The sequence below is a fragment of the Mustela putorius genome, unplaced genomic scaffold (assembly GCF_011764305.1).
Source record: "Mustela putorius furo isolate JIRA1106 unplaced genomic scaffold, ASM1176430v1.1 tig00000174_pilon_pilon_pilon, whole genome shotgun sequence".
In the NCBI taxonomy this organism is placed as follows: domain Eukaryota; kingdom Metazoa; phylum Chordata; class Mammalia; order Carnivora; family Mustelidae; genus Mustela; species Mustela putorius.
Window position 1 is genome coordinate 243,670 of NW_025421304.1, and position 26,211 is coordinate 269,880.

General features: G+C 44.2%; 3 protein-coding genes across 3 annotated transcripts; all 3 read left to right on the plus strand.

Annotated features, from left to right (window-relative positions):
• The first annotated feature begins 1,424 nt into the window (after window positions 1-1,424).
• Window positions 1,425-12,594, plus strand: LOC101674128 (WD repeat-containing protein 87-like). Its single transcript, XM_045075896.1, has 4 exons — window positions 1,425-1,526; window positions 6,383-6,505; window positions 8,710-8,877; window positions 9,495-12,594. Exons 2-4 carry the CDS (start codon window positions 6,395-6,397, stop codon window positions 11,970-11,972), a joined length of 2,757 nt encoding a protein of 918 aa, XP_044931831.1. The 5' UTR covers window positions 1,425-1,526; window positions 6,383-6,394; the 3' UTR covers window positions 11,973-12,594.
• Window positions 12,595-13,662: 1,068 nt separating this feature from the next.
• LOC123391018 (WD repeat-containing protein 87-like) lies at window positions 13,663-17,468 on the plus strand (the record flags this gene model as incomplete). Its single annotated transcript, XM_045076512.1, has 2 exons — window positions 13,663-15,127; window positions 15,188-17,468. Coding segments are annotated over exons 1-2 (3,537 nt in total), but the record flags the coding sequence as incomplete, so codon positions are not given.
• A 306-nt stretch (window positions 17,469-17,774) lies between these two features.
• Window positions 17,775-20,029, plus strand: LOC106004073 (WD repeat-containing protein 87-like). The gene has a single exon (XM_013047610.2). It carries the CDS (start codon window positions 17,847-17,849, stop codon window positions 19,797-19,799), a length of 1,953 nt encoding a protein of 650 aa, XP_012903064.1. The 5' UTR covers window positions 17,775-17,846; the 3' UTR covers window positions 19,800-20,029.
• The last annotated feature ends 6,182 nt before the right edge of the window (window positions 20,030-26,211 follow it).

Consider the following 26,211-nt stretch of genomic DNA (forward strand, 5'->3'; position numbering starts at 1 on the left):
CAGAGGGGAGGGAGGGCGGCAGTGCAGCCCAGGCGAACTCTTTCAGTTTTGCCTTTTCATCGCCGCCGGGTCCACCTATTTGCCTCTCTGAGGAGTGGTGCAGAAAGAGGCTGGAGAAATATTTGCCTACTGACTGCTCTGATTCGCCCACTGTTGTTTTTATAATACGTTTTGCTTTGTGGCTTCTCCACGCTTGGTGGGGCTCGGGCACTGCCCTCTTACGTAGGGCACAGGGAGACCCTTTATAAGCACACAAAGCCAGCTGCGCACGTGGGTTGCTGATGCAGGGCCTCTGTCATAAAGCCTCACGCACACATACTCGTCTGTCCGATGACAAGCCAAATAGCTAAGTACATGCCTGGGGTGTGACTGTTGGGCCTTACCACGTTCTAGCTGTGGGCTGGAGAAAGCTCTAAGAGCTCTGTTGAGGAGGGCTGCTACATTCAGCGAACAAAAATACAGGACATCCAATTAAGTTTGAATTTCATTTTAAAAAACTTTTTTTTTAAGCGTAAGTATGGCCCTAATATTGTTTACCCGAAATTCAAATTTAACTGGGAATCAAGTTCAAATTTAACTCTTTTATTTGGCAGCCCCGGTTTAAGGCTTTATGGGAGACAATGCAGCAACAGTTCTTAGAGCTGTTCCTGGAAGGTGTAAATATGAAACAATATGTGTTTATATAAAAAAGCCAAACTCCTCCCACTGAACAGTAGTGTGTCTAGTCATCTGATGTAATAGGTGAAATGGCTAGGACCCAGAAAGCCACTCTGTCATACAAGGTCAGTCTTTTAAGTCCCCGCCACCACAGTGCACTGTAGTGACTCGGTTCCAGGATAACAGAGTCAGACTCTCCCTGTCTCTGCCTCCCAGCGCTTGGCACCTTCATGTGGGTATTTCCAGGTTCTTGGTAATGTTGGTGCTGTATCACTGGACATAAGTGTGTGTGTGTGGGAGGGGGGTATTGGGGGACTCTGAACCATTATGATGTTGGAGCCAGTGATACTCTCTCTATGGAAAACTGTGACTAGTCTGTCCCTTCTGGAGTAGGGGCATGTTATCTTCTGTAGAAGATAAAGCTGTGTGAGCTAGGAGGGAACAGAGAGGGTATCAGGAAGTCTATGATGTATGATGTTAGTAAGAAGTTTTCCCCACTTGGAGAATGGCCCCACTGGGGCTGTATGTGAGTAAGACTTTGTTCAGTCTGAGAAGACTAAAGGGTAAAAAGCAACATTGAAGTGGCAGAATCTAGGATTGTAAATGTAGGTCTATTTGATTCTGAAGCTTCTCTTTTCACCTGTCGTCTGCTCCCTTCACTTCTCACACAATAATGGCACCCGGAATTTATGGTGCACTTTTCATTATAACGCCTTTGAATTTCATTATTTTGTTTAATTTTGTAAAGGCTTTCGCACGGAAAAAGAAGAGCACTCCTTTCTGAGGCCAAGACTGGTTAAAATGAAATGCCTCTCACTGCAGACCTGGTGGGATGGAGTGTTAGCCCATGATTTAGACACAAGTATCAGGTATTTTCCATTTTCCCATCCAGAGCTGCTACTTTTAAATTACCAGAGGAAATTTTACAGAGAGATCTAACCCTCATTTCTCCACATTAGCATGGTGCAGCAGCCTTTTCTCTCTCTTCTGTGTTTCCTCTTCTTAATGGTTTCTTCCTCCTGACATTTAAACATGTTTAATTATCTCATTAAAAAAATCTTCTCTCCAAAGACCAGTCTTTTGGTCTTTCCATGCATGTCCTTGAGAATTGTACGCAAGATTCTGAAGGGTTTAAACTTCACCTCTGGTGGAAATTGAAGTGAGCTAGTACCTGTCGCTAGATCAAGAAAAATCCTTGGAATTGTTCAGCTAGGGATAGGGGTCCCTAAGGCAGTACTATGAGCACTCTGGGGCCAGCATAGAAGCTGTTTGTCCGTCCTCAAGCGGATAAGGGAAGAAACTGAGAATAAACATTTAAGAACTTTTATATTAATTTGACAGAATATCTTATGTCTGCTGAACTTAATGAAAAATCTGGAGTTAAGAAAAAATCTTCCCCAGGCTCATGGGTGGCTCAGTCAGTTGGGCGTCTGCCTTCAGCTCAGGTCATGATTCCACATCAAGCCCCACTTCGGCTCCCTGCTCAGTGGGGAGCCTGCTTCTCCCTCTCCCTCTGCCTGTTACTACACCCTGTTTGTGCTGTCTCTGTCAAATAAATAAAATCTCATTATGGTTTTGATTTCATTACCCTAATGACTAATGATGTTGAGTATCTTCTCATGTAGGTATTGTGCATTTGTATGTCTTCTCTGGAGAAATGTTTTTTTCAAATTGTTAGCCAATTTTTAAAAAAATATTTTATTTATTTATTTGACAGACACTGACATAAGTAGGCAGAGAGGCAGGCAGGGAGAGAGGAAGGGAAGCAGGCTCCCTGCTTTGCAGAGAGCCTGATGTGGGGCTCGATCCCAGGACCTCAGGATCATGACCTGAGTGGAAGGCAGAGGCTTTTAACCCACTGAGCCACCGAGGCGCCCCACTGTTAGCTGATTTTTTATTGGAGTTATTTGTCTTTTTATTATTTAGTTGTAACTGTTCTTGACATACTCTAGATCCTATACCCTTATCAACTAGCTGACTTGCAATTATTTTCTCCCATTTTTAGGTTGTCTTTTAACTTTTTTTTATTCTAAGGAAAATATATAGCAAAACAGTTGGAAGCAAGTGGCAGGGTGGAAGATCTGGAAAACTTAATCACCAAACAAGCTGCCTAAACATGGCTTCCTGCTGTGGAGGAGAGATTTGGCCCTTATCTTTCCCATGATTCCTGATTCAAAGAAACCTGCTTTTAGCAGGGCTGGGCCTACAGAGTCCAATTTTCCAAACTGCTCTCTTCCTGGGAATTTGGGAAAGGTGTATGGTTCTCAGGCTTTCAAGATACAAAAGACAGTATGGAGAAGGAAGGGATGTTACAGCCCTTTGGTCCACTGTCATCTCTAGGCCCATCTCTCAGTATTTGTTTATTCCAAACAGATGAACCCTATGGAACTGGGGCAAATGAGGCAGCAGTACACTGAACAATGAGGCTGTGTTGATGAGGAAATGAGCAACATCACACTTGGAAGCTGGCTAGGGCATAGGAGAGATACTGAGGAATTTGTGGGAAGAGGTAAATTGGAGGCTGTAGTCCATCTGTTCCCAGCATGTCAGTAGCTGAGCCTTTCCTTGGTCAGGGGTCTCAAAGGGTGATGCTTTCCCTGTTTGTGAGAAGATTAAACATAGCCTGCTGGCTTCAGAAAGCCATCTGACTTGAGGTGTGGTACACCTTTCTACACCTGTGGTCTCCAGGAAGCAGCTATCTGTCTTTTTACTTTTTTGATGGTGTCCTTTGATGTACAAATTTTTTGATGAAGTCGAATTTATTTTTCCTTTTGGTTGTTTGTGGTTTAAAGGTTTATTTTTTTTTAAAGATTTTATTTATTTATTTGACAGAGATTACAAGTACGCAGAGAGGCAGGCAGAGAGAGGGAGGAAGCAGGCTCCCTGCTGAGCAGAGAGCCCGATGCGATGCGGGGCTTGATCCCAGGACCCTGAGATCATGACCTGAGCTGAAGGCAGAGGCTTAACCCACTGAGCCACCCAGGCACCCCTTATATTTCTTTCATTGGATCAATGTGTATTTCCTTTATTCTTATCCTTTCCTTCAACTGGTTAAATCATACATTCTATTTGTTTCTTTTTGGTAGTTTCCTTAGTATTATTTTCAATTTTAAAATCTAGTTCATTTTATTAAGCAATTCATGTATCAAGCCTCACTCTTCTAGCAAGTAGAGGGATGCTTTCTTCCTTAGCATTTTTTTTTTCTAACTAAGCTCTACCACCAATGTGGGGCTTGAACTCTCAACCTTGAGATCAAGAGCATCATGCTCTAATGACTGAGCCAGCCAGGTGCCCTTAAAAAAAGGCCTGTAGCCTTTTTTTGAGAGATAGAATGAGGGGGAGAGTGTAAGCAAGAAGGGACAGAGGGAGAAGGAGAGGAAGAAGCTCAAGAAGAAGCTTCCATGCTCAGTGCAGAGCCCAAAGTCCAACACGGGGCTTAATCTCACAACCCAGAGATCCTGACATGAGCCAAAAATCAAGAGTCCAACACTTAACTGGCTGAGCCACCCAAGTGCCCCTAGCATTTTCTTTTTTTTAAAGAGAGAGAGAGTGTGTGTATGCACACAAACAAGTGGGAGGGGCAAAGGGAGAGGGAGAGAATCCCAAACAACCTCCACACCCAGTGCGGGAGCCTAAGGTGGGGCTCAATCTCATGTCCCTGAGATCATGACCTGAGCCAAAATGAAGTCAGGCACTTAACTGACTAAGCCATTCAAGTGACCCAATTCCTAGAATTTTAAATATACAGATATAACACGATATTAAACGTGACTTTCAGTGTGCTGGGAATTTCATAAGAAAAAAACAAATGTCAGAATAACTATGCAGGGGCACCTGCGTGGTTCAGTGGGCTGAGTCTCTGCCTTCGGCTCAGGTTGTGATCTCAGGGTCCTGGGATTAAGCCCCGAGTTGGGCTCTCTGCTCGGCGGGAGCCCTGATTTCCATTCTCTCTGCCTGCCTCTCTGCCTACTTGTGATCTCTCTCTCTCTGTCTGTCAAGTAAATAAATAAAATCTTAAAAAAAAAGAATAACTATGCAAAGCATGCTAAGAATGTGAAGGAGATTTTTGTGACCCTTAGCTCATTACCCTTAGCTCATTACCCATTATTTATATGATAATTTCTTTAGAGAGAATTGTTGGTATGCTCAACTCCTATGAGCCCTAGCTCCTATGAGCCCAAGTCCCATCACCTCTTTTTGTCAGGGCAAACTACTCTAATTCCCAGTCATTACCATCACTTGGGGGTTCTGATAACTACACCTCCTCAGAACTGCCACAGAGGCAGTTTTGTATTTATTGCTGTGTGTCCTCCCACCCCACCTGGAATTCAGCCTCTTATTATCTTTTCCAGAATTTCTAGGAGTTTGTAAGTGGGAGAATTTCAGGTTATTTTAGTCTGGCATCTTACCAGAACTAAACATCTATTTTTAAAAAAGATTTTATTTATTCATTTGACAGACAGAGATCACAAGTAGGCAGAGAAGCAGGCAGAGAGAGAGGAAGGGAAGCAGCCTCCCCGCTGAGCAGAGAGCCTGATGCGCGACTCAATCCCAGGACCCTGAGACCATGACCTGAGCTGAAGGCAGAGGCCTTAACCCACTGAGCCACCCAGGTGCCCCTAGACATCTATTTTAACTTGTTCAGTATCTGCCTTCCATGCTAGATAGTAAACTCCAGGAAGGCAGGTAATCATTCTTGTTCACTGCTTTATCTCCAGCTCTCAGCACAGAGGCCTGGCATATAATGAATATTGAGTAAATATTTGTTGAGCATGTGAGTGACTCACATACATGAAGTCTTCAATAGGAAAGGGGGATAGATATAATTAAGTCCAAAAATTATGTTTGCAAAAACATGCATCCCAATGAAGAGAGTTAAGGAAGGGCTGCAAAGCCAGGCTTCTGTATTTGTTTGGCTAGCTGCAACTGACTCACCTAAGCTCACCTCTTAGCTTTCTTTTGTCACATTTTTTCCTGTTTCTAGACTTACTAAAACTCCCAATAATCAAATTTACTTAGGTATAATTTATATGCAATAAAGTGTGCCCATTTAAAATGTGTGTTTTGATGAGTTGTGACAAATTTATGTACCCACATAACCACTATCATAGCCACTACCATCGCCAAGATACTGAACATTCCCATCACTACTATAAGAAAGTCCCTTTTGAGATGTCTGGGTGGCTCAGTTGGTTAAGCATCTGCCTTCAGCTCAGGTCATGATTGTGGGGTCCTGGGGTCAAGCCCCACTTTGGACTCCCTGCTCAGCAGGGAGTCTGCTTATCCCTCTCCCTTTGCCCCTCTTCCCCTCTTGTGCTCACTCTCTGCTCTCTCTCTCTTTCCCCTCCCTCCAATAAATAAAAAAATCTTAAAAAAAAAAAAGAAGTTCACTTTTACCCCTCCTCAGGAATCTCTCAATCCCTCATCCCCAGGTAACAGCTGATTTGCTCTGTCCCTATTTAGGTGACTGTTTTCTAGAATTTCATAAAGTTGGAATCATGTAGTATGTGCTCTTTTGTATCTGGCTTCTCACCATAATGTTTTTGAGATTCAACCATGTTGTTGCCAGTGTCAGTAGTTCATTGTCACTCTGATCTTTCTGAAATAAGAGAGTTTCTTGTGTTTCTAATACTTTCTCTTTCCCTGTTGCTCTTCCCTCTCTCAGTTCCCTTGATTTCCTGTCTAACATCAGATGTTGTGATTAAGTCATTTTTACCTTCCACAGGTTCTATAATCCATGATGCCTATAAAGAACTGGAACATTACAAAGATGTCACCTTCCCCCAGACTTATTCCTCAGTGGAAGGACTTGAAACTTCTCATAAATAATATCCTGAAGGATATAAAGGTGATGTGTATGAGAGATATGCACATAGTGGGCTGGTACTAAATATCCCTGCTGTGGCAGCCTGTGGCACAGGCAACATGTAAGCAACTTTGGAAGAGGTTTCCCATACTCCTAAACAACTCCTCCTTCTAGATTTGGATGATAATACTTATAATTAAAAGATATTCTGCTGCCAAAAAACAAAAAACAAACAAACAAAAACCCAAACCCAAAACAGAAAAGGGACTCACATGGATTAAACAAGCAGGAGGTAGCTTTGTCTTACATGTTGTCAGGGACCCATGTTCTTTTTCTTTCTTTACACACCATCCTTAATATTTTAGCTTATCATCTTAAGGTTATAAGATAGTTTCTGCACTTCCGTGTATCAGCTGTAACTTGCAAATAGGTAGAAGAGATGAAAAGGCCAAAAAGTACAGAGCTGTGCCAGCCTTGGAGTACCATAGTGCTACTCTATACTGCCAGGATTTCTGGGCCCATGATCACCCTAAACAAGATCTGAGTTTTATTGAAATGGAAGGAGGGCGATTGATAGAGTAGGCAATAGTTCTTCCAGGCACAGAGATACATTGCTTGGTTTTAAGAGTCTTAGTCTTTTAGAGTCATACTGAGAAAAGCATTGATACTGTTGAGCGAGTGAGCAAATTGTTTGTGCACAAAGTCTGGAAAGGATAAGATGAATGGTGATTAATGGAATAAGGGATATGTAAATGAGTTTTAGATTCAGTGAAGAGGGATGGGAGATGAAGAGCTCAGATACCAGTGTCCTTTCTCTCAACTTTGCTGCTGTCACTGAGTGGAAGCTCTCCAGCTCTCTGTATCCTGTATTCTCTCAGAATGTACAAAGACCTGAATATGAGAAATATAAGGAAAAGAGAGATTCTAAGTTGCAGATAATGGCCTTAGTATAGTCTCAAATCCTTTGTGGATGCAGAGAAACTTGGAGAGTTAGAGTCATGGAACATTGTTCAAGAGGCAGTGTAGCACAAGCATCTGCTGAGAAGAGGGATCTCAAAAATAGATTTTATAAGCCTCAGTTTTGGCTGATTAGCATGAGGAAGTTCATGTATTTACATCCTAGATATATACTATGTCACTATAAGATAGTGTGTGTTTTACATGTTCTACTGTGTATCATGTTAAAAGTCATATCTCCCTTAATACACCACACACACACACACACACACACACACACACACACAACACAGAATGTATAGCTGAAGCACAGTTAACTCCATTTTGTGAATAACACACCTAACACTGAGAATAGTGAAAGGTGCGTGCCAAATTGTCTAGCTCTTAGGCCCACAGGGTGGGCATTCTATGTCTGTGAAGTATGGATTTCCCAAAGGTAGTGTATCATGAAGTGTGATAGTTATAGGGGTGGTTCTTTGGGTATAGGCAGGAACTCTGAAGGGTCGTTCCAACTGTGACAGGTGGAGATAAACTCATAAAGGATTGTATTCCTTTTTTTTTTTTTAAGTACTTACTTCTTTTGTACAGACATTTGTTACTTGCCTGTTTCCCCCACTGGACTCTTATCATCTGAAACCTAAGGCCATGTCTCTCTTGCTCAGTGTCATATCCCCATGTCCCTATAGAATATACCAGCCTTTCTCAAATGTTCCTTATCTAAACCATGGAAAACAAAATGATTTGAGGGGCCATTTTCTTAGTTCTCTCAAGGATGGTATATAACTAGTAGCATTCTAGATGCATAAGGGAGAAATTAATGCCTTAGGTGAAATGGACATGAGGGCTTCCTTCTTATGGAAACTTGGTTGAAAGAAAGATTGGGAGGTACTTTATTTTATTTTTTTTTAAAAAATATTTTATTTATTTGACAGGGAGAAAGAGATCACAAGTAGGCAGAGAGAAAGGCAGAGCGGGAGGGGGAAGCAGGCTCCCCACTGAGCAGAGAGCCCCATGCGGTGCTCGATCCCAGGATCCTGAGACCATGACCTGGGCCGAGGGCAGAGACTTAACCCACTGAGCCACCCAGGTGCCCCTGGGAGGTACTTTAAATTAAGATGTGGGTGAGGGTGTGGGAGGAATGACTCCCCCAGATAGTACTTTCTAGGAGTAGGGTGAATAAATGTTGGTTAGCTAAAAAACAACAGATGTCCACTAATCCTCAATAAATATTTATCAAATGAATGAGTGGTTATTCAAGCCTTTTAGCTCAGCACACTCTTCTCTCTCAGGCTGATGAAAAACGAAAGAATGATGTGATTGTATTGCGTGACTGGCCTGAGACTCTATACCAGGAGACTCACCAACCCCAGAGCAAGCCTTTCATCTGCTTCTATGCCATTGATGTCAACTATTTTGTGTCCTTAAACTGGGTGGAACCACATTCAAAACAAATACAGGTAAAGCTCCCTCATTTTTTTTCTTCCTTCTTAATTTACTTCACAAGCATCATACCTCTATTGCCCTCATATCAGAATGATGAAATTGATTCTGAGTTAGCTCATTTTAATACCCATCTCCATATCCCAATCTGACCTGGATGCAACAATCCTTTTACCCCTCTACTCATCAGGTCCAGAGAATTCATATTCCCCAGAAAGCAGACTGAAGGTCAAGGAAAGAGCCTTAAGCATCCTGTTTCTACCACATATCCGAAAACCCAGTACCAGGAAACTCCCCAAATCAAGCTTTTCAGTCTTTCCTTAGTCTCTAAAAAAGTATATTTATTTGGAAGAGAGAGTGAGCAAGAAAGAGAGCACACAAGCAGGTGTAGAGGCAGAGGGAGAGGGAAAAGCTGACTCCCCTGCAGAGCAGGGAACCTGATGTGGAGCTTGATCCCAGAACCCTGGGATCAGGACTCAAGCCAAAGGCAGACGTTTAACTGACTGAGCCACCCAGGAGCTCCCAGTCTTTCCTTACAGGAGGGAACAGGCATCTAAACATCCAACCCTTCCAACCCCTCACTCTTGGGATAATCTGCCTCCTTGTCAAGTTTTCATCTCTGATCCTCTTCTAGGCAGTACTTTGGGTACAGAAGAAAGATACGGAAATGGGAGGCATGATAGAGAAGATGAAGTTTCCTGTGATGGATCAAGTGCCACCCATTGAAGCAATGGTCCACACAGGTTCCCACCACATGCTAATTGCTTACTGTGGTGACACGCGCCTGTGGCTCTTCGAAGATCACCAGCAAGCATTTATATTTCTGGGCACAGTGCCCTGTCGTTTCTCCGTCAGCTGCCTCTGCTATGACTCAGAAGCTGAGATACTGCTCTCTGGTACCTTGGGGGCCGTGGTTACCTGGCTCATCTTACCAAACAGCAGGAGCCTCCAGATGGCACAAACAGTGCTGCTGTCTGACCATGAGTTTGTACAGGGCTTTTCCCTGAATGGTCCCCAGGGCTCCCTCCTGGCTCTTTGTGAGGATAAGGTGAGGGTCTTCACTCACCAGGGTCAGGGCCAGCTGAAAGAGAGGAAAAAGTTCACTCCCACAGCCAATGGCTCTTTCATCACCTGCTCCTTCACTTGTGTCTCTCAGGGCTATTTCTATGCTGGAAACAAGGACGGAGAGATCCATGCCTGGAGCCTAGACCAGGGTAATTTCCTCCACAGCTTCCAAGCCCACTCCTCATCAGTGATATGTGTTTACAGCCGGCCAGAGACCTACACCTTACTCACAGCAGGCCGAGAAGGCATTGTAAAGGAATGGAATCTTGCCTTTGGAAACTTGCTGCGGCAGCTGAATATTGATAAGGATTTGCAGCAACTGCAGTTCATTGATGACACCACCTTTTTCTGCCAGACTACCCATACTTTCTCATTGCACCACCTGCCCTATTTTTATAGCCTCTTCAATGTATGTGGCTCTGCTCCTGAGCAGGTGCAGCGGGTCTGCTGTGGCCATAACTGGACTCGGATCCTTTGTGCCACTAAGGATGGTTTGTTGCGCTTCTTGTCTCCAGTAACAGGAGATCTCCTGGTTATCACCTGGCCTCTCCTTGTCATGGACAGGGCTGTGGCTTGGGCCTATGACACAGACAAAGAAGAGCTCTTTGTGGCAACAGGTGGTTCAGAGGTGCTGGTGTTTGATGCAACTCGCTCTCCTTGCACAGCCAAGTATCTGGTATGCACTTCGGTAAACTATGGGGATAAAGTAAGGTGCCTGGCCTATGGACAGTCCCATTTGGGTATGGGCCTAGCAGGACTGATGTTCTGTGGGCATGACAGTGGCATTGTGAGAATCCTCTCCCACTATAGCTGTGCCCGAACAGAAAAGACTGTTCACTCTGGGGCAGTTTTGGCACTGTCTACCTTGGAAGGTCGCCAGGAAATCTCCTTACTCTGTTCCTATGGCATGGATGATACTATATACCTGACAGAAGCTGTGCTTCAGAAGAACAAGGTAATTCTGCAGCCCATAAACAAAATTCTCTGTGCTTGCCCCCTAACACACGTGATCCTCTTGCCAGGTTCTGTGGGTGCCATCACTGAGAACTGCTGCTGGCATCTCTGGTACTACCAAGATTTTCCCAAATCTTCAGAAGCAAAACAAGGGTCTGTGGGAGATAAAGGGACAAAATGCCTGCACCAGTGTGACATCACTTCATTTGATGTCTGCTCTTCCCTGAAACTTTTTGTCACAGGGGGCATTGATGGCTCAGTCCGGATCTGGGATTTCCACGGTAGACTCCTAACTGAGTTGGATTCAGCATTGCATTTTGGCCCACTCTGCTTTGCCAATAATCGGGGTGACCTGCTTTTGACCTTCAACCAGAGTCTTTATCTGGTATCCTGCTTAAAATTGCTTCCTCCTGCTCAGTTGATACACCTAGCTATCCTAAGCAATGTAGATGATATACAAGAAGTCCCGAAACCCTTCCTGCCTAGCTTCTTCTTTTCTTTTGAAAACATATTTGTACCTAGATTTGTCTACCTTGGACAAGGGCTGAAGAAATTACAGGGGCTAGAGGTACTTGTTAATAAACGGGTCATTGCCTTTGACAATACTGTGCCCCATGTTGTAGAGGAAGAGAGACATATGTCCACTGTGATTCAAATGGGACCCAAATCACACTTTTTGGAGGACAAGGATGTTACTTTTGACCCCAAGCAAAATCGTCCCCGACACATCGTTCCTGCTCAGTTACAGCTTGCTGGCTGGGATGGATTGAACCCCTACCATATATTATGTCGCTTCTTTGGTAAAGGGCAGCAATGGCCCTTTGCTCCTGATGGCTACATCCCCAATTCAGTTATCCGGGCCCGCCTTTGGCCTGAAGGTACCCCAATCTTTTTACGCTATGATCTGTACCGAGATACAAACTGGGACATGACCAAACTCATCAGACACCAGACACTGTCACCTATGCCTCTATCAGAAGAGAACATCTCAATGAGAAGAGAGAGGGATAAATCCAAGAAACGGAAAAGAAATTTCTGTGATGTTCTAGAAAGCCTGGAAAAACCAAAATTGGACAGAAAGAAAATTCGATGAAGGAATTATAAATAGCTTAATTGAGACCATCCTCAGCCTCACAATTTACTGTTCTGTAGACCAATATAAGACATACATTAGTGTCCTGGCACAAATTTTTGCCACATATCAAGTATCTCCAAGATATTGCTCTGAGGCTTCCTGTCGCCTGATGGAAGATACAGTTCATCCCAATCCATGCATCCGTGAGCTAGCCTGGGAGGGGCTGGAGAGGCTAGGTGTCCTAAGCCATCTCTTTGCCATTCCACTGGCTATGGGATTGGTGGACAGTGATGAAAGGGTGCGGGCTAAGGCCTTATATCTTCTAATAAGAGTCACAGGCATCCAAACTAAGACTATGCTGGTAAGCCTGCTGAAGAAACAAGATACTTTAGAAGAAATGCAGTAAGTTGGTAGTGGCTTTCACCCTTTTGTTTCTTCTAGTTCCTAACCTTTTTTTCTTACTTTCTTTTTATACAAATTATCCTCTTTCTTCACAATTCTCTTTTTATTCTTTTCCTCCCACTATGTTCTTTGTTTCTGTTTGCTCCCCACCCCCTCTCCGGTGCTTGCCCCTCTTCTTCTAACCATTGATTAGCCTGCCTGTCACTTCTTCACTTCCTTAAGATTTATCAAGACTCAAGTCCACAAATCTACCAACCAAAAAAGCATCTTGGGGGCGCCTGGGTGGCCCAGTGGGCTAAAACCTCTGCCTTTGGCTCAGGTCATGATCCCAGGGTCCTGGGATCAAGCCCCACATCAGGCTCTCTGCTCGGCAGGGAGCTTGCTTACCCCCACCCACCACCCGCCTCTCTGCCTACTTGTGATTTCTGTCAAATAAACAAATAAAATCTTCAAAAAATCATGTTGTATCTGGCAGCTCTATTCCTTGATATATTTGATTCTTTCTTCTTTAACCATCCTTTACTTCAGACTATTCTGCCCTAAATGGCTACTTTACCCCTGTCTCTTCAACTGGAATTTCTCCTCCTCCTCCTCCCTGTCTCTCTCCCTTCTTCATTCCTCATCTTCCTCCTCCTTCAAGTCTTGTTTTGTCACTGACTTGGTGTCATCCTTCTTTCTTCTTGACTTTTATAGGCGGGAATTTATTGGAGATACCTCTCTGGACCAGCTGCTGGGGATCAAAGCTAAAGATATCCAGTGCCTGCTTACTCAGGTGGAGCAGCAGCTAAATGAAAACCTGACCTTGTCATATAGAGACCAACAGCCTACTTTTTATTTAGACATAGCAATGGATGGTAAACCTGAGGCCCTTGTCAAACAAATAGTCATACCTGAAGAGATCACCAAAGAAAAGAAAAGGAAGACATATGTTCAAGCAAAGAGAAAAGAACTTAGTATGTATGGGGTAATATATGGGGTATATTTGGGTCGCACCTCAGGGCACAAACAGGGTCAATAGGGCAGGGTATATAAAATGACCTAGTGGGAACATAATTACATAGAGATACTGTTCCCGAAAACAACCTTTCTGGGAAAGAAACACATATATCACAACAAATACCAAGGTCTTACTTCCTTAGGATATGGAAGCTGGGATGAAATGTCAAGAATTTCTGTACCATAAAGCCTCAGTCCCCTTTGCCTTTATACCTCTTATGGGTGTTCATTGGACTAGATAATAAAAAGGATATCGCTCAGAACCTCTTTTTTCTTACCTATTTTTCTCCCAATGTCTCTGCAGTTAAAAAAGACCTGAGAGTTTCCAGAAAGCCAAGACAGACAGAGTCTATACAATTTAGCTCTATATTGGTGCCTTCAAAGGATGAAGGTGAACAAAGAGAGGCCAGGAAATCAGAGCAGGTTGACACCCAGGATGTTGCCTTAGAGCCTGAACTGCCATTAAGTACTTTCAGCCCAGCCAAATCTCAAAAGGATCCTGAATCAGAGGAGGTTGTGATGGAAACCACAGAAGGAAGAGGCCACATGGAGGTGACAGAAGTTATGAAGGCCATAGCTCAACATGGCATGAAAGATTATAGAGAGGTGTTCCCTGAGGTGGAAAGACATGAAGGAGAAGGAGGAGGTCACATGGAGGTCACAGAGGTTATGGAGGTCATAGATCAACGTGGTATGAAAGATTATGGAGAGGTGTTCCCTAAGGTGGAAAGACACAAACACGTGAGTAGGCTTTGGAAAAGGGCCCTGGAAAAAAGTCGTGAGAAAGTAGCTGCGAAGTTGAAACAGGAGAAAGACTTGAAGGTCATTTCAAAGACAACTGCAGAAGAGCCCAAGGAAAAAGTCATGCAGGTTACTGAACAAGAAAAAGATACAAGGAAGAAACGTGGAAAGGGTGGCCGAGGTTTGGCTGGTACACCTGGACGCACGGGTAGATCAGATACCAAATCTTGGAGGGATGATATTTGCTCTCTTGTCACCTCAAGGATAGCAAGTTCCCATCCAGGAATATTAAGGGATCTGGGACAAGAATTGGTCAACTTGGCTCAGATGATGCTTGCTCCCCGAAAGCCCAGCTGGGAACTCTTCCAAGAGATCTGCCCCCTTCTAAAAGACTCATCAGAATTGGATGAACAAGTAGTAGAAGAACCATCCATTATAACTGAAAAGGCAGATATAGATGTTGTTGAGGAAGAAGGGACAGAATTGAGAGGACAAAGGAGCAAAAAAGGATTAACAAAGTACAAGGCAAAGAAGAAAAAGAAAGTTTCTTTCTTAGATAAACTAGTCTTAGAGAAAAGGAAATTTAAAAAAGAAGCAAGGAAACTAACCAGGCAAGAAGGGAAAACAGCCAAGGAAAAAAGGAAACTGAGTATGCCAGAGAAGAAATTAATGAAGGGAAAGGAGAAACTGACCCATCAGGAAGAAAAAATAGCTTGGGAGGAAAAAACAGTAGCTTCCCCACAAAACCAATTAACCCAGGAAGAGCAGAAGTTACTCTTAGAAAAGAAAGGGATTGGAAAAGGGGTAAAACTAAGGGAGAGAAAAAGAGTGACCTGGGAGGCAAGGGAGGCAGGGGTAAGTGGGACTTGGAAAAGGGGTAAGTGGGATTTGGAGAAGATTATGATGGCCCAGGAACAAGGCATTTGGTCCCAGGAAGAGGGACTGCCTATCTGGGGAGAGTGGAAATTGTCCCAGGAAGAGGAAGAGCTGGATGAGGAAGAGGAGGAGTTGGGTGAGGAAGAGGAGGAGCTGGGAGAGGAAGAGGATGAGCCTTGTGAGGAAGAGGAGGAGCTGGGTGAGAAAGAGGAGGAACCTTGTGAGGAAGAGGAGGAGCTGGGTGAGAAAGAAGAGCTGGGTGAAGAAGAGAAAGAGCTAGGTGAGAAACAGGAACAGCTGGCAGAGGAAGAGGAGCAGCCAGGTGAAGAAGAGAAGGAACCAGGTATGGAAGAGGAGGAACTGGCCTGGGATGCAGAGGAGCCAATACTGCACTTAAAGAAACAAGTTAAAGACAGGAAGAAGAAGTCCCCCAAAGAGAAGAAATACATACACGGTATGGAGAAACATGTTGAGGAAAGGCATAAATTGGCACAGAAAGAAGAACATTTGTCTAGTGAAGAGGAGGGACTGTCTGTGGAAGAAGGAAAATGGGCATCAGGAAGGGGCAGCTTGGGAGAGCAAGAAATTAAAATGACTCCAGAAAAGAAGGAATGGTCAGAAAAGGAGAAAAAAGTGGCCTCTAAAAAGAAACAAATCCAAGAAAAGAAAAAAGTTGGGAAACAGGAGAAAGAAGACCAGACTAAGAAAGAAGAGGAAGAAGCCAAGGACAGACAGTTAGCCCAGAAAAGAAAGAAACTGGGCCTAGAAGAAGAAGAAAATCTTGTGGAAAAGGAGAGAAAGGCCCAGAAAGAGGAGGAAACAACCAAGAAAAAGAGGCAATGGGCCTGGGGAAAGAAGAGAGCAGAATTAGGAGAGGAGGAAAAAGCTGGAGAAATGCAGAAGTGGTCCCCAGAAGAAAAGAAACAGGCCTGGAAAGACAAGAAACAGGAGGAGAAAGAGGAGAGATTGGCTCGAAAAGTGAAGAAACAGACTGAGGGAAAAAAACAACAGGCCAGAGCAAAAATGAAACTGATCCCAGAAGAGGAAAAAAAGATGGAGGAAATTGAGACAGTGTTCCCTGCCAAAGAGAAACAAGCTAAGAGAGAGGAGGAATGGGTTAGGAAAGATAAGAAATCCTTTGATGATAAAGAAAAGACCCACGAAAAAGAGCAACTAGCCCTAGAAGAACAGAAACAGGTCCAGGAGGAGAGAATATGGGGTCAGAAAGAGGAGAAAGATAGCGATCAAAGAAAACAATCGGCCTGGGAAAAAGAGAAGTTGTCTGTAGAAGAGGAGGAACACACTAGTGAAATGCAGAAAACATCCCAGGAAAAAGGGGAAAAGGCACTGAAGAAAAGACTGACCCAGAAAGACAGTAAACCAGCCAAAGAAGAGAGGCATGTTGATAAAGAAAAGGCAATAGCCAGGAAGGGAATGGGCATAACTAAGAGAAAGAAAAAAACTGAGGAAGAGAGAGAAATTATGAAAGAGGAGGAACTGTCCCAGGAAGAGAGGATACTGACCTATGACATTAGGATCAAGGAGATGGGTGTTGCAAAGAAAAAAAGGAAACAAACCAAAAAGGAGAGAATACAGGCAATGAGGAAATTGGATATGGAGAAAGGGATTCATTCTGAAAAAAAAGAGGCTAGTTCCATGTTAAAAGATATAAGGAGGAGAGAGAGTTACCTGTTGAGGATCCTATCTAAAATAGTTAGGGAAAGCAGTATAGTACTCCCGGAAGAAACTGAAATATCGGAGGAAGAGAGATCTTCTATGATGGGGAAGAGTGGAATGGATGGCCAGAAGTGGGAATTCTTTAAGGAACAGAGTGAAATAATGAAACAAGAGAAGGAGCTGGATCAGGAAGAGAGAAAAGTAGATGATGACAGACTGGCCACCAAAGAGAAAACACTGACTGATGGAGAGAGCTTGGAGGAGAACCAAAGGTTTTTAGAGAAAGTCCAGGAAAAGATACTATTAGATAAAGCCCAGATAGAGAGTATATTAAAGGAAGTCCAGGAACAAAATCTGTTAGGAAAAAAGCAGCTAAAGAAACTTTTAAGGAGAATTAAGAAGGATAAACCAGAAAAAACTCAGCTAAAGTACTTATTAGAGAGTATCAGAGAGACTCTGTTTGAAGGCTTATCTGAGAGTTTGATTGAGGAAATAAAGGACGGTCCAATGAAGAAGGGGAAAGAGGAGGAGAGCATCGCTGAGGAAGGAGAAGAGGAAGAAATTTTGCCCAGGAGAGAGAAAGGGAAATATTTGATTAGGAAGAAAAAGAAGGCAAGCCTGAGTGAAGAAGAATTGGAGGAGAACTTGGCTAAGAAGCATAAGAAAGAGAGTTCAACCCAAAGAAGGAAAAAGGAAAAGACGTTGACTCAAGAGAAAGAGAGGCTGAGTAAGAAGAAAAAGGAGAGTCCACAGGAGGAGGAGCGCCTGATTGAGGAGAAGAGACTGAGTGAGGGGGAGAGCTTGAGTGAGGGGGAGGAAGAAAGTCTAAGTGAGGAGGAGGAGGAGAGCCTGAGTGAGGGGGAGGAGGAAAGTCTAAGTGATGATGAGGAGGAGAGCCTGAGTGAGGGGGAGGAGGAAAGTCTAAGTGAGGAGGAGGAGGAGAGCCTGAGTGAGGAGGAGGAGGAAGAGAGTCTGAGTGAGGAGGAGGAGGAGAGCCTGAGTGAGGGGGAGGAGGAAAGTCTAAGTGAGGAGGAGGAGAGCCTCAGTGAGGAGGAGGAGGAAGAGAGGCTGAGTGAGGAGGAGGAGGAGAGCCTGAAGGAGGAGGAAGGAGAAGGGGAGGAAATGGAGAAGATAGAGAAAAGAGAGGAGGAGGAGGAGGAGGAAAAGGAGGAAAGGCAGAAGGATGTGGAGAGCAGACATATGGAGGTGATATGCTCAGAAGAGAGAGTATTGAAAATGGAGCTCCCCAAAAAAGACGTGAGCTTATCAGAAGACAAGGCTCTTGCTGAGAAAAGGGAGGGTACAATGAGAAGGGAAATGCCTTTTAAGAAAGAAAGATTGCTTGATGGAAAGAGAGATCCCACACTTATGGATAAGGCCATGTGGCCAACAGAAATACCCCTCCCAGTAGCCTTGGAAAAAAAGAGAATGCCCCTGAAAGTGCTGGGGGTTCATTTGGATTTGGAAGGACAGGAAAGTAAACGTCTTGGAGCACACCCTATGACAAGTTCTTGGGGAAGACAAGAGGATGTGCTCTTGGAGAAAGCCAGGGGTATGGGAATAGGCTTAGAGATCCAGATCCCGGAAGTCCTCCACAGGCCAGAGTCCCACTTACCTGATATTATCATGAAATCACAGAAACCAGAGCGTTGGCCCAAAGGTGCTAGGTGGAAGTGGTTCTTTAAGTACCAGGATACCCTAATGAGGAAAACTGAAGGCCAGGCCCCAGGGCCAGCCCCAGCCCCATCCCTTACTTCTATACCAGCTGAAAGGCCATGCTACTCAGAAGCGAGCTTCTCAGGTGAGGACTGGATTAACAATGCTTTAATAAGACTGAAAGCAGGAGAGAAGCTTTCCAGGGACAGTTTCCATAGACTGTACCAGCTCCTCAGAGGCTTCACTGCAAAGGGATACTCGAAATGGATGCCTCTGTGCAATCTTAAAGTCATTGCTAAACACCTCAGGCAGAACCTTGTGGTAAGTCACACAGACACACCACAACATAAGGATGTTTTGAGTCCAGTGCACTTAAAAGTGATCCCTCCAATTAAAAGAAAAGAAAAACACAGCCAGCTAGAGTCATTCCCTATCATTGAACCAGTGTTCCCATCAGCTACCGGGAGGTCTCAAACCCCAGCGGCTCTCAATTGGCATCTCTTAGCAGAGTCCTATAGGAAGAAGCAGGCACAACAATTATCCTGTGCTGTTAAGGAGATACCACACCTTCATCCAATCAGAAAGGATGTTCCCACAACTGTCTATCCCTCTTTCAATAAAAAATCCCTGGACTTGATACTCCAGAAAGAGTTCCAGGTCTTGAGCGATAAGGAAGAACTCCCCAAATTTCACAAGGCAAAGAGGGAATTTTTGTCCCTCAAGGCACTGCCCATACCTTCACCAGTGTCAGCATCAACCACCAAGAGAACTGGAGTCCCAAAGGCTATAAAGTGGCATCTTTTAGGCGAACCTTACAGGAGTGCACGGGTACGGCAGCTGTCCAATGCTCTGGAAGAGATGGACATGAAGCATGTTTACCCTGCTGCGAGAGAGATTTTCACAGGTGCCCATGCTTCTGTGGACAAACAAACCCTAGCACTGATGTTCCAGAAGGACCTCAAAGCTTTTAGGGGAAAAGACAGGGCCCTCACAATGACCAAGTTGAAGAAAGCACAGTCCATCTCTAAAAAAAAGGAAGAGGTGCCCCAATGGGAGACATTTGTGGCAGTGTATCATGTTTTGCGGATGTTGCAGCAACACTATGCAAAAGACAGTGCTGCTTGGATGGAACAGTTTTACCAACTCATGGATCTGTACCAATTTAAGTCCCCCCAAATCCAGAGGCTTCTACTAGAGTTGCTGCAGAGAAAGGAATTCCAACCCCAAGAGACCATATTCAAAAAGCCCCTGAAAACTCAGGAGCTAGTACTTGGTGAACGGTTATTCTGTGGCCTGTTTTGTGGTCATTCCCATGCCCGTGCAGGTCCTCTCAAGTTCCATAATGTTGTACCTCTGCCTGGGAAGAGCAGGGTACACACTATCCAACCTGTGGGCATCGCTCAGTATGGATTCCTAGAACTTGCCTGGAAAAACCTACCACAAGCCAATTCTTACCTTGTTGAGGGGCGGCCCAACATTCCTACTCCTACTCTATGATTTGGCCTAACATGAGGACTTTGTGGTCTTGGTGGGAAATAAGCCTGATCATGGATTTTAAGCCTCCTTCCGTTTTCCCCACTTCAAGGTGAGGCTAGACAAGGACTTGTACTCATTCAGTTCCAGAAACCTGCTACCTTGTACTGAATAAAATGACATTTCTCATTGGTAACAAACATTTTGGCTTAAATCTCTTCCTCTCCAACCCTAGAATCCCCATTGAAAGTAGATACAGAAAACAGATAACCTCTGTCCTAACAGGGACAATTGTGTTTCCTTAAAAAAAAAAAAAGATTTTATTTATTTGTCAGATTTTATTTATTTGTGAGAGAGCACACAAGCAGGGGAAGTGGCAGGCAGAGCAGACAGAGCTGACAGAGGGAGAAGCAGGCTCCCTGCTAAGCAAGGAGCCCGATGTAGGGCTCAATTCCTGGGCCCTGGGATCATGACCTGAGTCAAAGGCAGCCGCTTAGTGTATAAGAAAGCCACTGATTTCTGCACATTGACTTTGTATCCTGCCACTTTGCTGAATTGCTGTATGAGTTCTAGTAGTTTGGGGGTGGAGTCTTTTGGGTTTTCCATATAAAGAATCATGTCATCTGCGAAGAGAGAGAGTTTGACTTCTTCATTACCAATTTGGATACCTTTTATTTCTCTTTGTTGTCTGATTGCTGTTGCTAGGACTTCTAATACTATGTTGAACGAGAGTGGTGAAAGTGGGCATCCTTGTCTTGTTCCTGATCTCAACGGGAAGGCTGCAAGCTTTTTCCCATTGTGGATGATATTTTCTGTGGGTCTTTCATAGATAGATTTGATGAGGTTCAGGAAAATACAGAAAGGGAAATTAGAGAATCTATTCCATTTACTATAGCACCAAGAACCATAAGATACCTGGGAATAAACCTAACCAAAGAGGTAAAGGATCTGTACTCGAGGAACTACAGAACACTCATGAAAGAAATTGAAGAAGACACAAAAAGATGGAAGACCATTCCATGCTCTTGGATCGGAAGAATAAACATTGTTAAAATGCCTATACTGCCTAGAGCAATATATACTTTTAATGCCATTCCGATCAAAATTCCACCGGTATTCTTCAAAGAGCTGGAGCAAATAATCCTAAAATTTGTATGGAATCAGAAGAGACCCCGAATCGCTAAGGAAATGTTGAAAAACAAAAATAAAGCTGAGGGCATCAGGTTACCTGATTTCAAGCTTTATTACAAAGCTGTGATCACCAAGACAGCATGGTACTGGCATAAAAACAGACACATAGACCAGTGGAACAGAGTAGAGAGCCCAGATATGGACCTTCAACTGTATGGCCAATTAACCTTCGACAAAACAGGAAAAAATATACAGTGGAAAAAAGACAGTCTCTTCAATAAATGGTGCTGGGAAAACTGGACAGCTATATGTAGAAGAATGAAACTTGACCATTCTCTTACACCGTACACAAAGATAAACTCAAAATGGATAAAAGACCTCAACGTGAGACAGGAATCCATCAGAATCCTAGAGGAGAACATGGGCAATAAATCCTTCGATATCAGCCACAGCAACTTCTTTCAAGATATGTCTCCAAAGGCAAAGGAAACAAAAGTGAAAATAAACTTTTGGGACTTCATCAAAATCAAAAGCTTCTGCACAGCAAAGGAAACAGTCAAAAAAACAGAGAGGCAACCTACGGAATGGGAGAAGATATTTGCAAATGACAGTACAAAAGGTTGATATCCAGGATCTATAATGAACTCCTCAAACTCAACACACACGAAACAGGCAAACATATCAAAAAATGGGCAGAAGATATGAACAGACACTTCTCCCATCAAGACATACAAATGGCTATCAGACACATGAAAAAATGTTCATCATCATTAGCCCTCAGGGAGATTCAAATTAAAACCACATTGAGATGCCACCTTACACCAGTTAGAATGGCCAAAATTAGCAAGACAGGAAACAACATGTGTTGGAGAGGATGTGGAGAAAGGGGAACCCTCTTCCACTGTTGGTGGGAATGCAAGTTGGTGCAGCCTCTTTGGAGAACAGTGTGGAGATTCCTCAAGAAATTAAAAATAGAACTTCCTATGACCCTGCAATTGCACTCCTGGGTATTTGCCCCAAAGATACAGATGTCGTGAAAAGAAGGGCCACCTGTACCCCAATGTTTATAGCAGCAATGGCCACGGTCGCCAAACTGTGGAAAGAACCAAGATGCCCTTCAACGGACAAATGGATAAGGAAGATGTATACTCCATATACACTATGGAGTATTATGCCTCCATCAGAAAGGATGAATACCCAACTTTTGTAGCAACATGGATGGGACTGGAAGAGATTATGCTGAGTGAAATAAGTCAAGCAGAGAGAGTCAATTATCATATGGTTTCACTTATTTGTGGAGCATAACAAATATCATGGAGGACAAGGGGTGTTAGAGAGGAGAAGGGAGTTGGGGTAAATTGGAAGGGGAGGTGAATCATGAGAGACTATGGACTCTGAAAAACAATCTGAGGGGTTTGAAGTGGCGGGGGGTGGGTGGGAGGCTGGGGTACCAGGTGGTGGGTATGATAAAGGGCACGGATTGCATGGAGCACTGGGTGTGGTGAAAAAATAATGAATACTGTTTTTCTGAAAATAAATAAATTTGAAAAAAAAAAAAAAGGCAGCCACTTAACTGAGCCACCCAGGTTTCCCCCAATTGTTTTTTCCGTCAGTGGGGTACATCCTTTGGATGGTAGAGGCCAGCATTTAATCAAATTTTGGTAGAAAAGTCTGTCCTTGAGCTCTTTTTTTTTTTTTTAATAGTTCCTTGCTCAAAGGTTCCTAGGGGGAGAGTGGTGCAGTTGGGCTTGTACTTATTTAGCATTAATCTGAGAGGAAGCAGAGAAGACCTGTAATTTTGCCCCTTCACAACCTTTGATCTGAAGTTCCCGGATGTCTCTAAACCTCAGTGTTCTCATCTACATAATGTGGAAATAGAGTGAAATAAGGATTAAGAATGCCAACTTTGAGGACATGATGAGCTCCACAGTGAGAGGGTCAAAACCTGAATTCACATAAAAATGGAAAGAGAGGAGAGAGTGTGAGCTAGTGGAGAAAAGTGTCTCAGCTATGTATTCACAAGAAAAAGACTGCATCTTGACTTGAACATGGATGATTTAATCTTGGACTTATCACTTAACCTCTTGGAACATTTTCCCTCATTTATAAAGTGGGAATAATAATAATCTCAGCCAGTTTTGCCTCTCAGGTAAAAGGGCTGGTAAACTATAAATGTTCACAAAACAGTGTGGTAAATTTAAAGGTAGTTTTAGAAAACTTTTAAAAAAGATTTTATTTATTTGACAGACAGAGATCACAAGTAGGCAGAGAGGCAGGCAGAGAGAGGGGGAAGCAGGCTCCTTGCAGAGCAGAGAGCCCAATGCGAGGCTTGATCCCAGGACCCTGGGACCATGACCTGAGCCGAAGGCAGAGACCTTAACCCACTGAGCCACCCAGGCACCCCTTAAAGCTATTTAAAAAGAAAAAGAATGCCAACTTTGAATTTGGAAGAACTCTCATTCCAGTTCTTTTTTCTGCGTTATTAGTTCCTTAATCTTAGCTTTTGGTTTCCTCAAAGTAAAACGGTAATAATGATGCCTATCTCAACGAAACACTTAACACAATTTCTGGAATATAGCTGTTTCTAATGGATAGCTATTTTAAAGGGAGATGTAGCTATCTAAAGTGTGTAGATGAAAATAAGAGGTCTAAGAAACCAATAGGATTTGAATCCCTGCCTTTCAATTTGACATGTAATCTTGAGCCAGTGATTTCACTTCTCTAAGCCTCAGGTATTGTTTTGTTTTGTTAAATTTTCAGTTGTTTACTCTAATCCTCAATTTATCCTGTGCAAATGAGGCTCATTGAGAGGCCCAGAGGAGATTTTGGGTATGCCTATTTTAGTGTACTGGGAACACAGGAAAGGAACTGAAGGCTAGAGGAGGGACCTGGGACCTCAAGGGAGTTTGAGGGTACCTTGGGAGAGGGAACAGAGCTCAAGGACTCTGCAAGAGCAAGAGAGGAGCTAGAGCTTGAAGGGGGTGTTTGGAAGCCCAAGAGAAGATCTTGGGCATCAGAAATCAAGACTCCTGAGGGAGGTGACAAATTCTGAGGAAAAAGGTTTGGTAGTCCAGGAGATCAGAAGCTTGGGAGTATTGAGAAGGAACCATGGAGCAGGAGACAGATCTCAGGTGAGAGGTCTGAGAACCAAAGGGTCTAAGAGTAGGTTAGCATAAGTACAGCCATCTTAGCTTGGGCAACCATCTCAGGCCCAAGGGCTGAACTTTCCCCTACTTTACTACCAGGGACCCCCACCCTGCTTTAGTTCCAAGAAAGTACCCGACTCTGCAACACCCGGGCAGCAGCTAATCAGCTTAAACCACCAGGGCGGCTAGGCGGTTATGCCATAGGGACCAGATGTTGAAAAGAGCTTATCTTACTAAACCACCGGGCGGGGGGGGGGGGGGCGCCGCAAACCAAAAGTATGTATGGTCTCTGAAGTGATGGAAAATTACTGTGAGTTGGATTTTTTTTTTTTAAATGCTATATAAACCCTTGGCTTTGAGTGCTCGGGGTCCTTGTAGAAGCTTGCTGCGATGGGCAGATACTCGGACTCCAGCTAGCTGGAAATAAACCTCGATGTGTGACTTGCATTATCGTGAGTGTCCTCTGTCCATTTGAGGGGTGGTTGGCTCCGTACCCTAACATTTGGAGGTCCCACCGAGATTTTAAGAGCCTCCTCAGAGACACAGACAAATCCCTGATACTGAGGTTTAACTAAAGGAACCGTGGAAGGAGGATTGCCCACCTCAGTCTGGAGAAAAATTTCTCACCTGGAGGGACTGAAGGTCCATCTGGATCTGGTAAAGAATTCTCATCTGGGTGGGTGAAAGGGTTGCGACCCTGGAGGTTCCATTACTGGAAGTCGCGGGAGACGTCCCCAACGAAAGGGTGCCAGAACGACGTCCACAGTGAACGCCGTTTTGATGGCTAGGTGAGGATCCTGAGTGCTGTGTGAGTGGGACTGTGCCTGTGGATGTGGTGTGGCTGACCAGCCGGTGGGTGTTAGAAAACTCTGTTCGAATTTGTGTGTTTGTTGGCTTGGGTTAGAGTCCCCCGCTGTTTCAGGGGGTTGGAGTCCCCCTAAGCGGTCACCAGGGGGGTTGTGGTCCCTCAAGGCAGCCAGGGGGTTCGAGTCCCCTAGGCGGTCAGGCATCTTGTTTTTATTGTCAGTTGTGCTGTTTGTTAAATGCATAGGAATTTTGTCTGTTGCGCTGTTTGTTAAGTGTATGGGGCTTTGTCTTAGTGTGGACTGAGGCTGTGTGAGTGTGTTCTTGTTAATTGTCATTGGTTGTCTTTGTCTTGTTTTTTTGGTGCCTGTTTTGTTGCTTGTCCCTAGGGAACCGAGAAAATTCCCACTGATGAGTGTCTCTAGGGGGCCAAGAATGGTAATAAGACCCAGAAACTTGATATCCTCTCTCTGTTCCTGTTCTTATATAAAGCTGTCTCTCTTGGGCACGGGACAGCCACCTAAATCACCAGGACAGCTGCCAATATTAAGACTCCCTTGTGAGGTTTCCTCCTGATTGATCTAATGTGATCCCCTCCACATCCCTGGTCTAGCCGCTTCTGGCCACGGGACCTCCATTAGAAACCAGCCGAAACCAGTACCTGATTGAATTAAAACGCAACTGTGTACCGTTTCCTAGGGAAGCTGGCTATAAGGACCACATGCGTTGGAATGTCGCATAGACCATGATGGATTTCAGTCTTTACTGTTTCTTGTCAGTGTCTTCTACTAACTACTTAAAGCTATACCTTCATTGCTCATACCTAGGCCTTCACTGCTCTACACCAGGACCACAATCTAAGGGCCTTTTGCAGAATAAGCCTTCTAGTAAGCCCAGGTTGCTGGGCCATCCCTAGCAAAGGGGACTCTGACTTTATCTATGTTCCTCCTAATAGATGTGGGGGCTTCTCTCTCACTCATTTCCCATGTTAATGGCTGGCTATAACTGGAGCCAACTGGGGTTGGTCTAACTCAAAACAGAGACTTTAAGTAATATTTCCAAGCAGCTGCCGAAACTCCCTTTGTTTTGGGGAAGTTCCTTGCCCTCTCTGGCCCGACATGGACTGCCTAGCCCCTCCCCCTTGCTGGTGGGAAAGCATAGCGTCTGCTCCTCTGTTAGAGTTAATAAGCTCTAAAACCAGGAATCCTTTCTCTGCCTTCTGGCAGCACTTTGTTTCTTCTGTCTCCCCCTTATTGTGTTTCTGCACCAACGTGCATGCAGCCTGCATGACTGGCCTCTAGATCATGCACCACGTCTCCTTCTCTCTTCACTGTCAAGGAGCAAGAAGAGCAGCC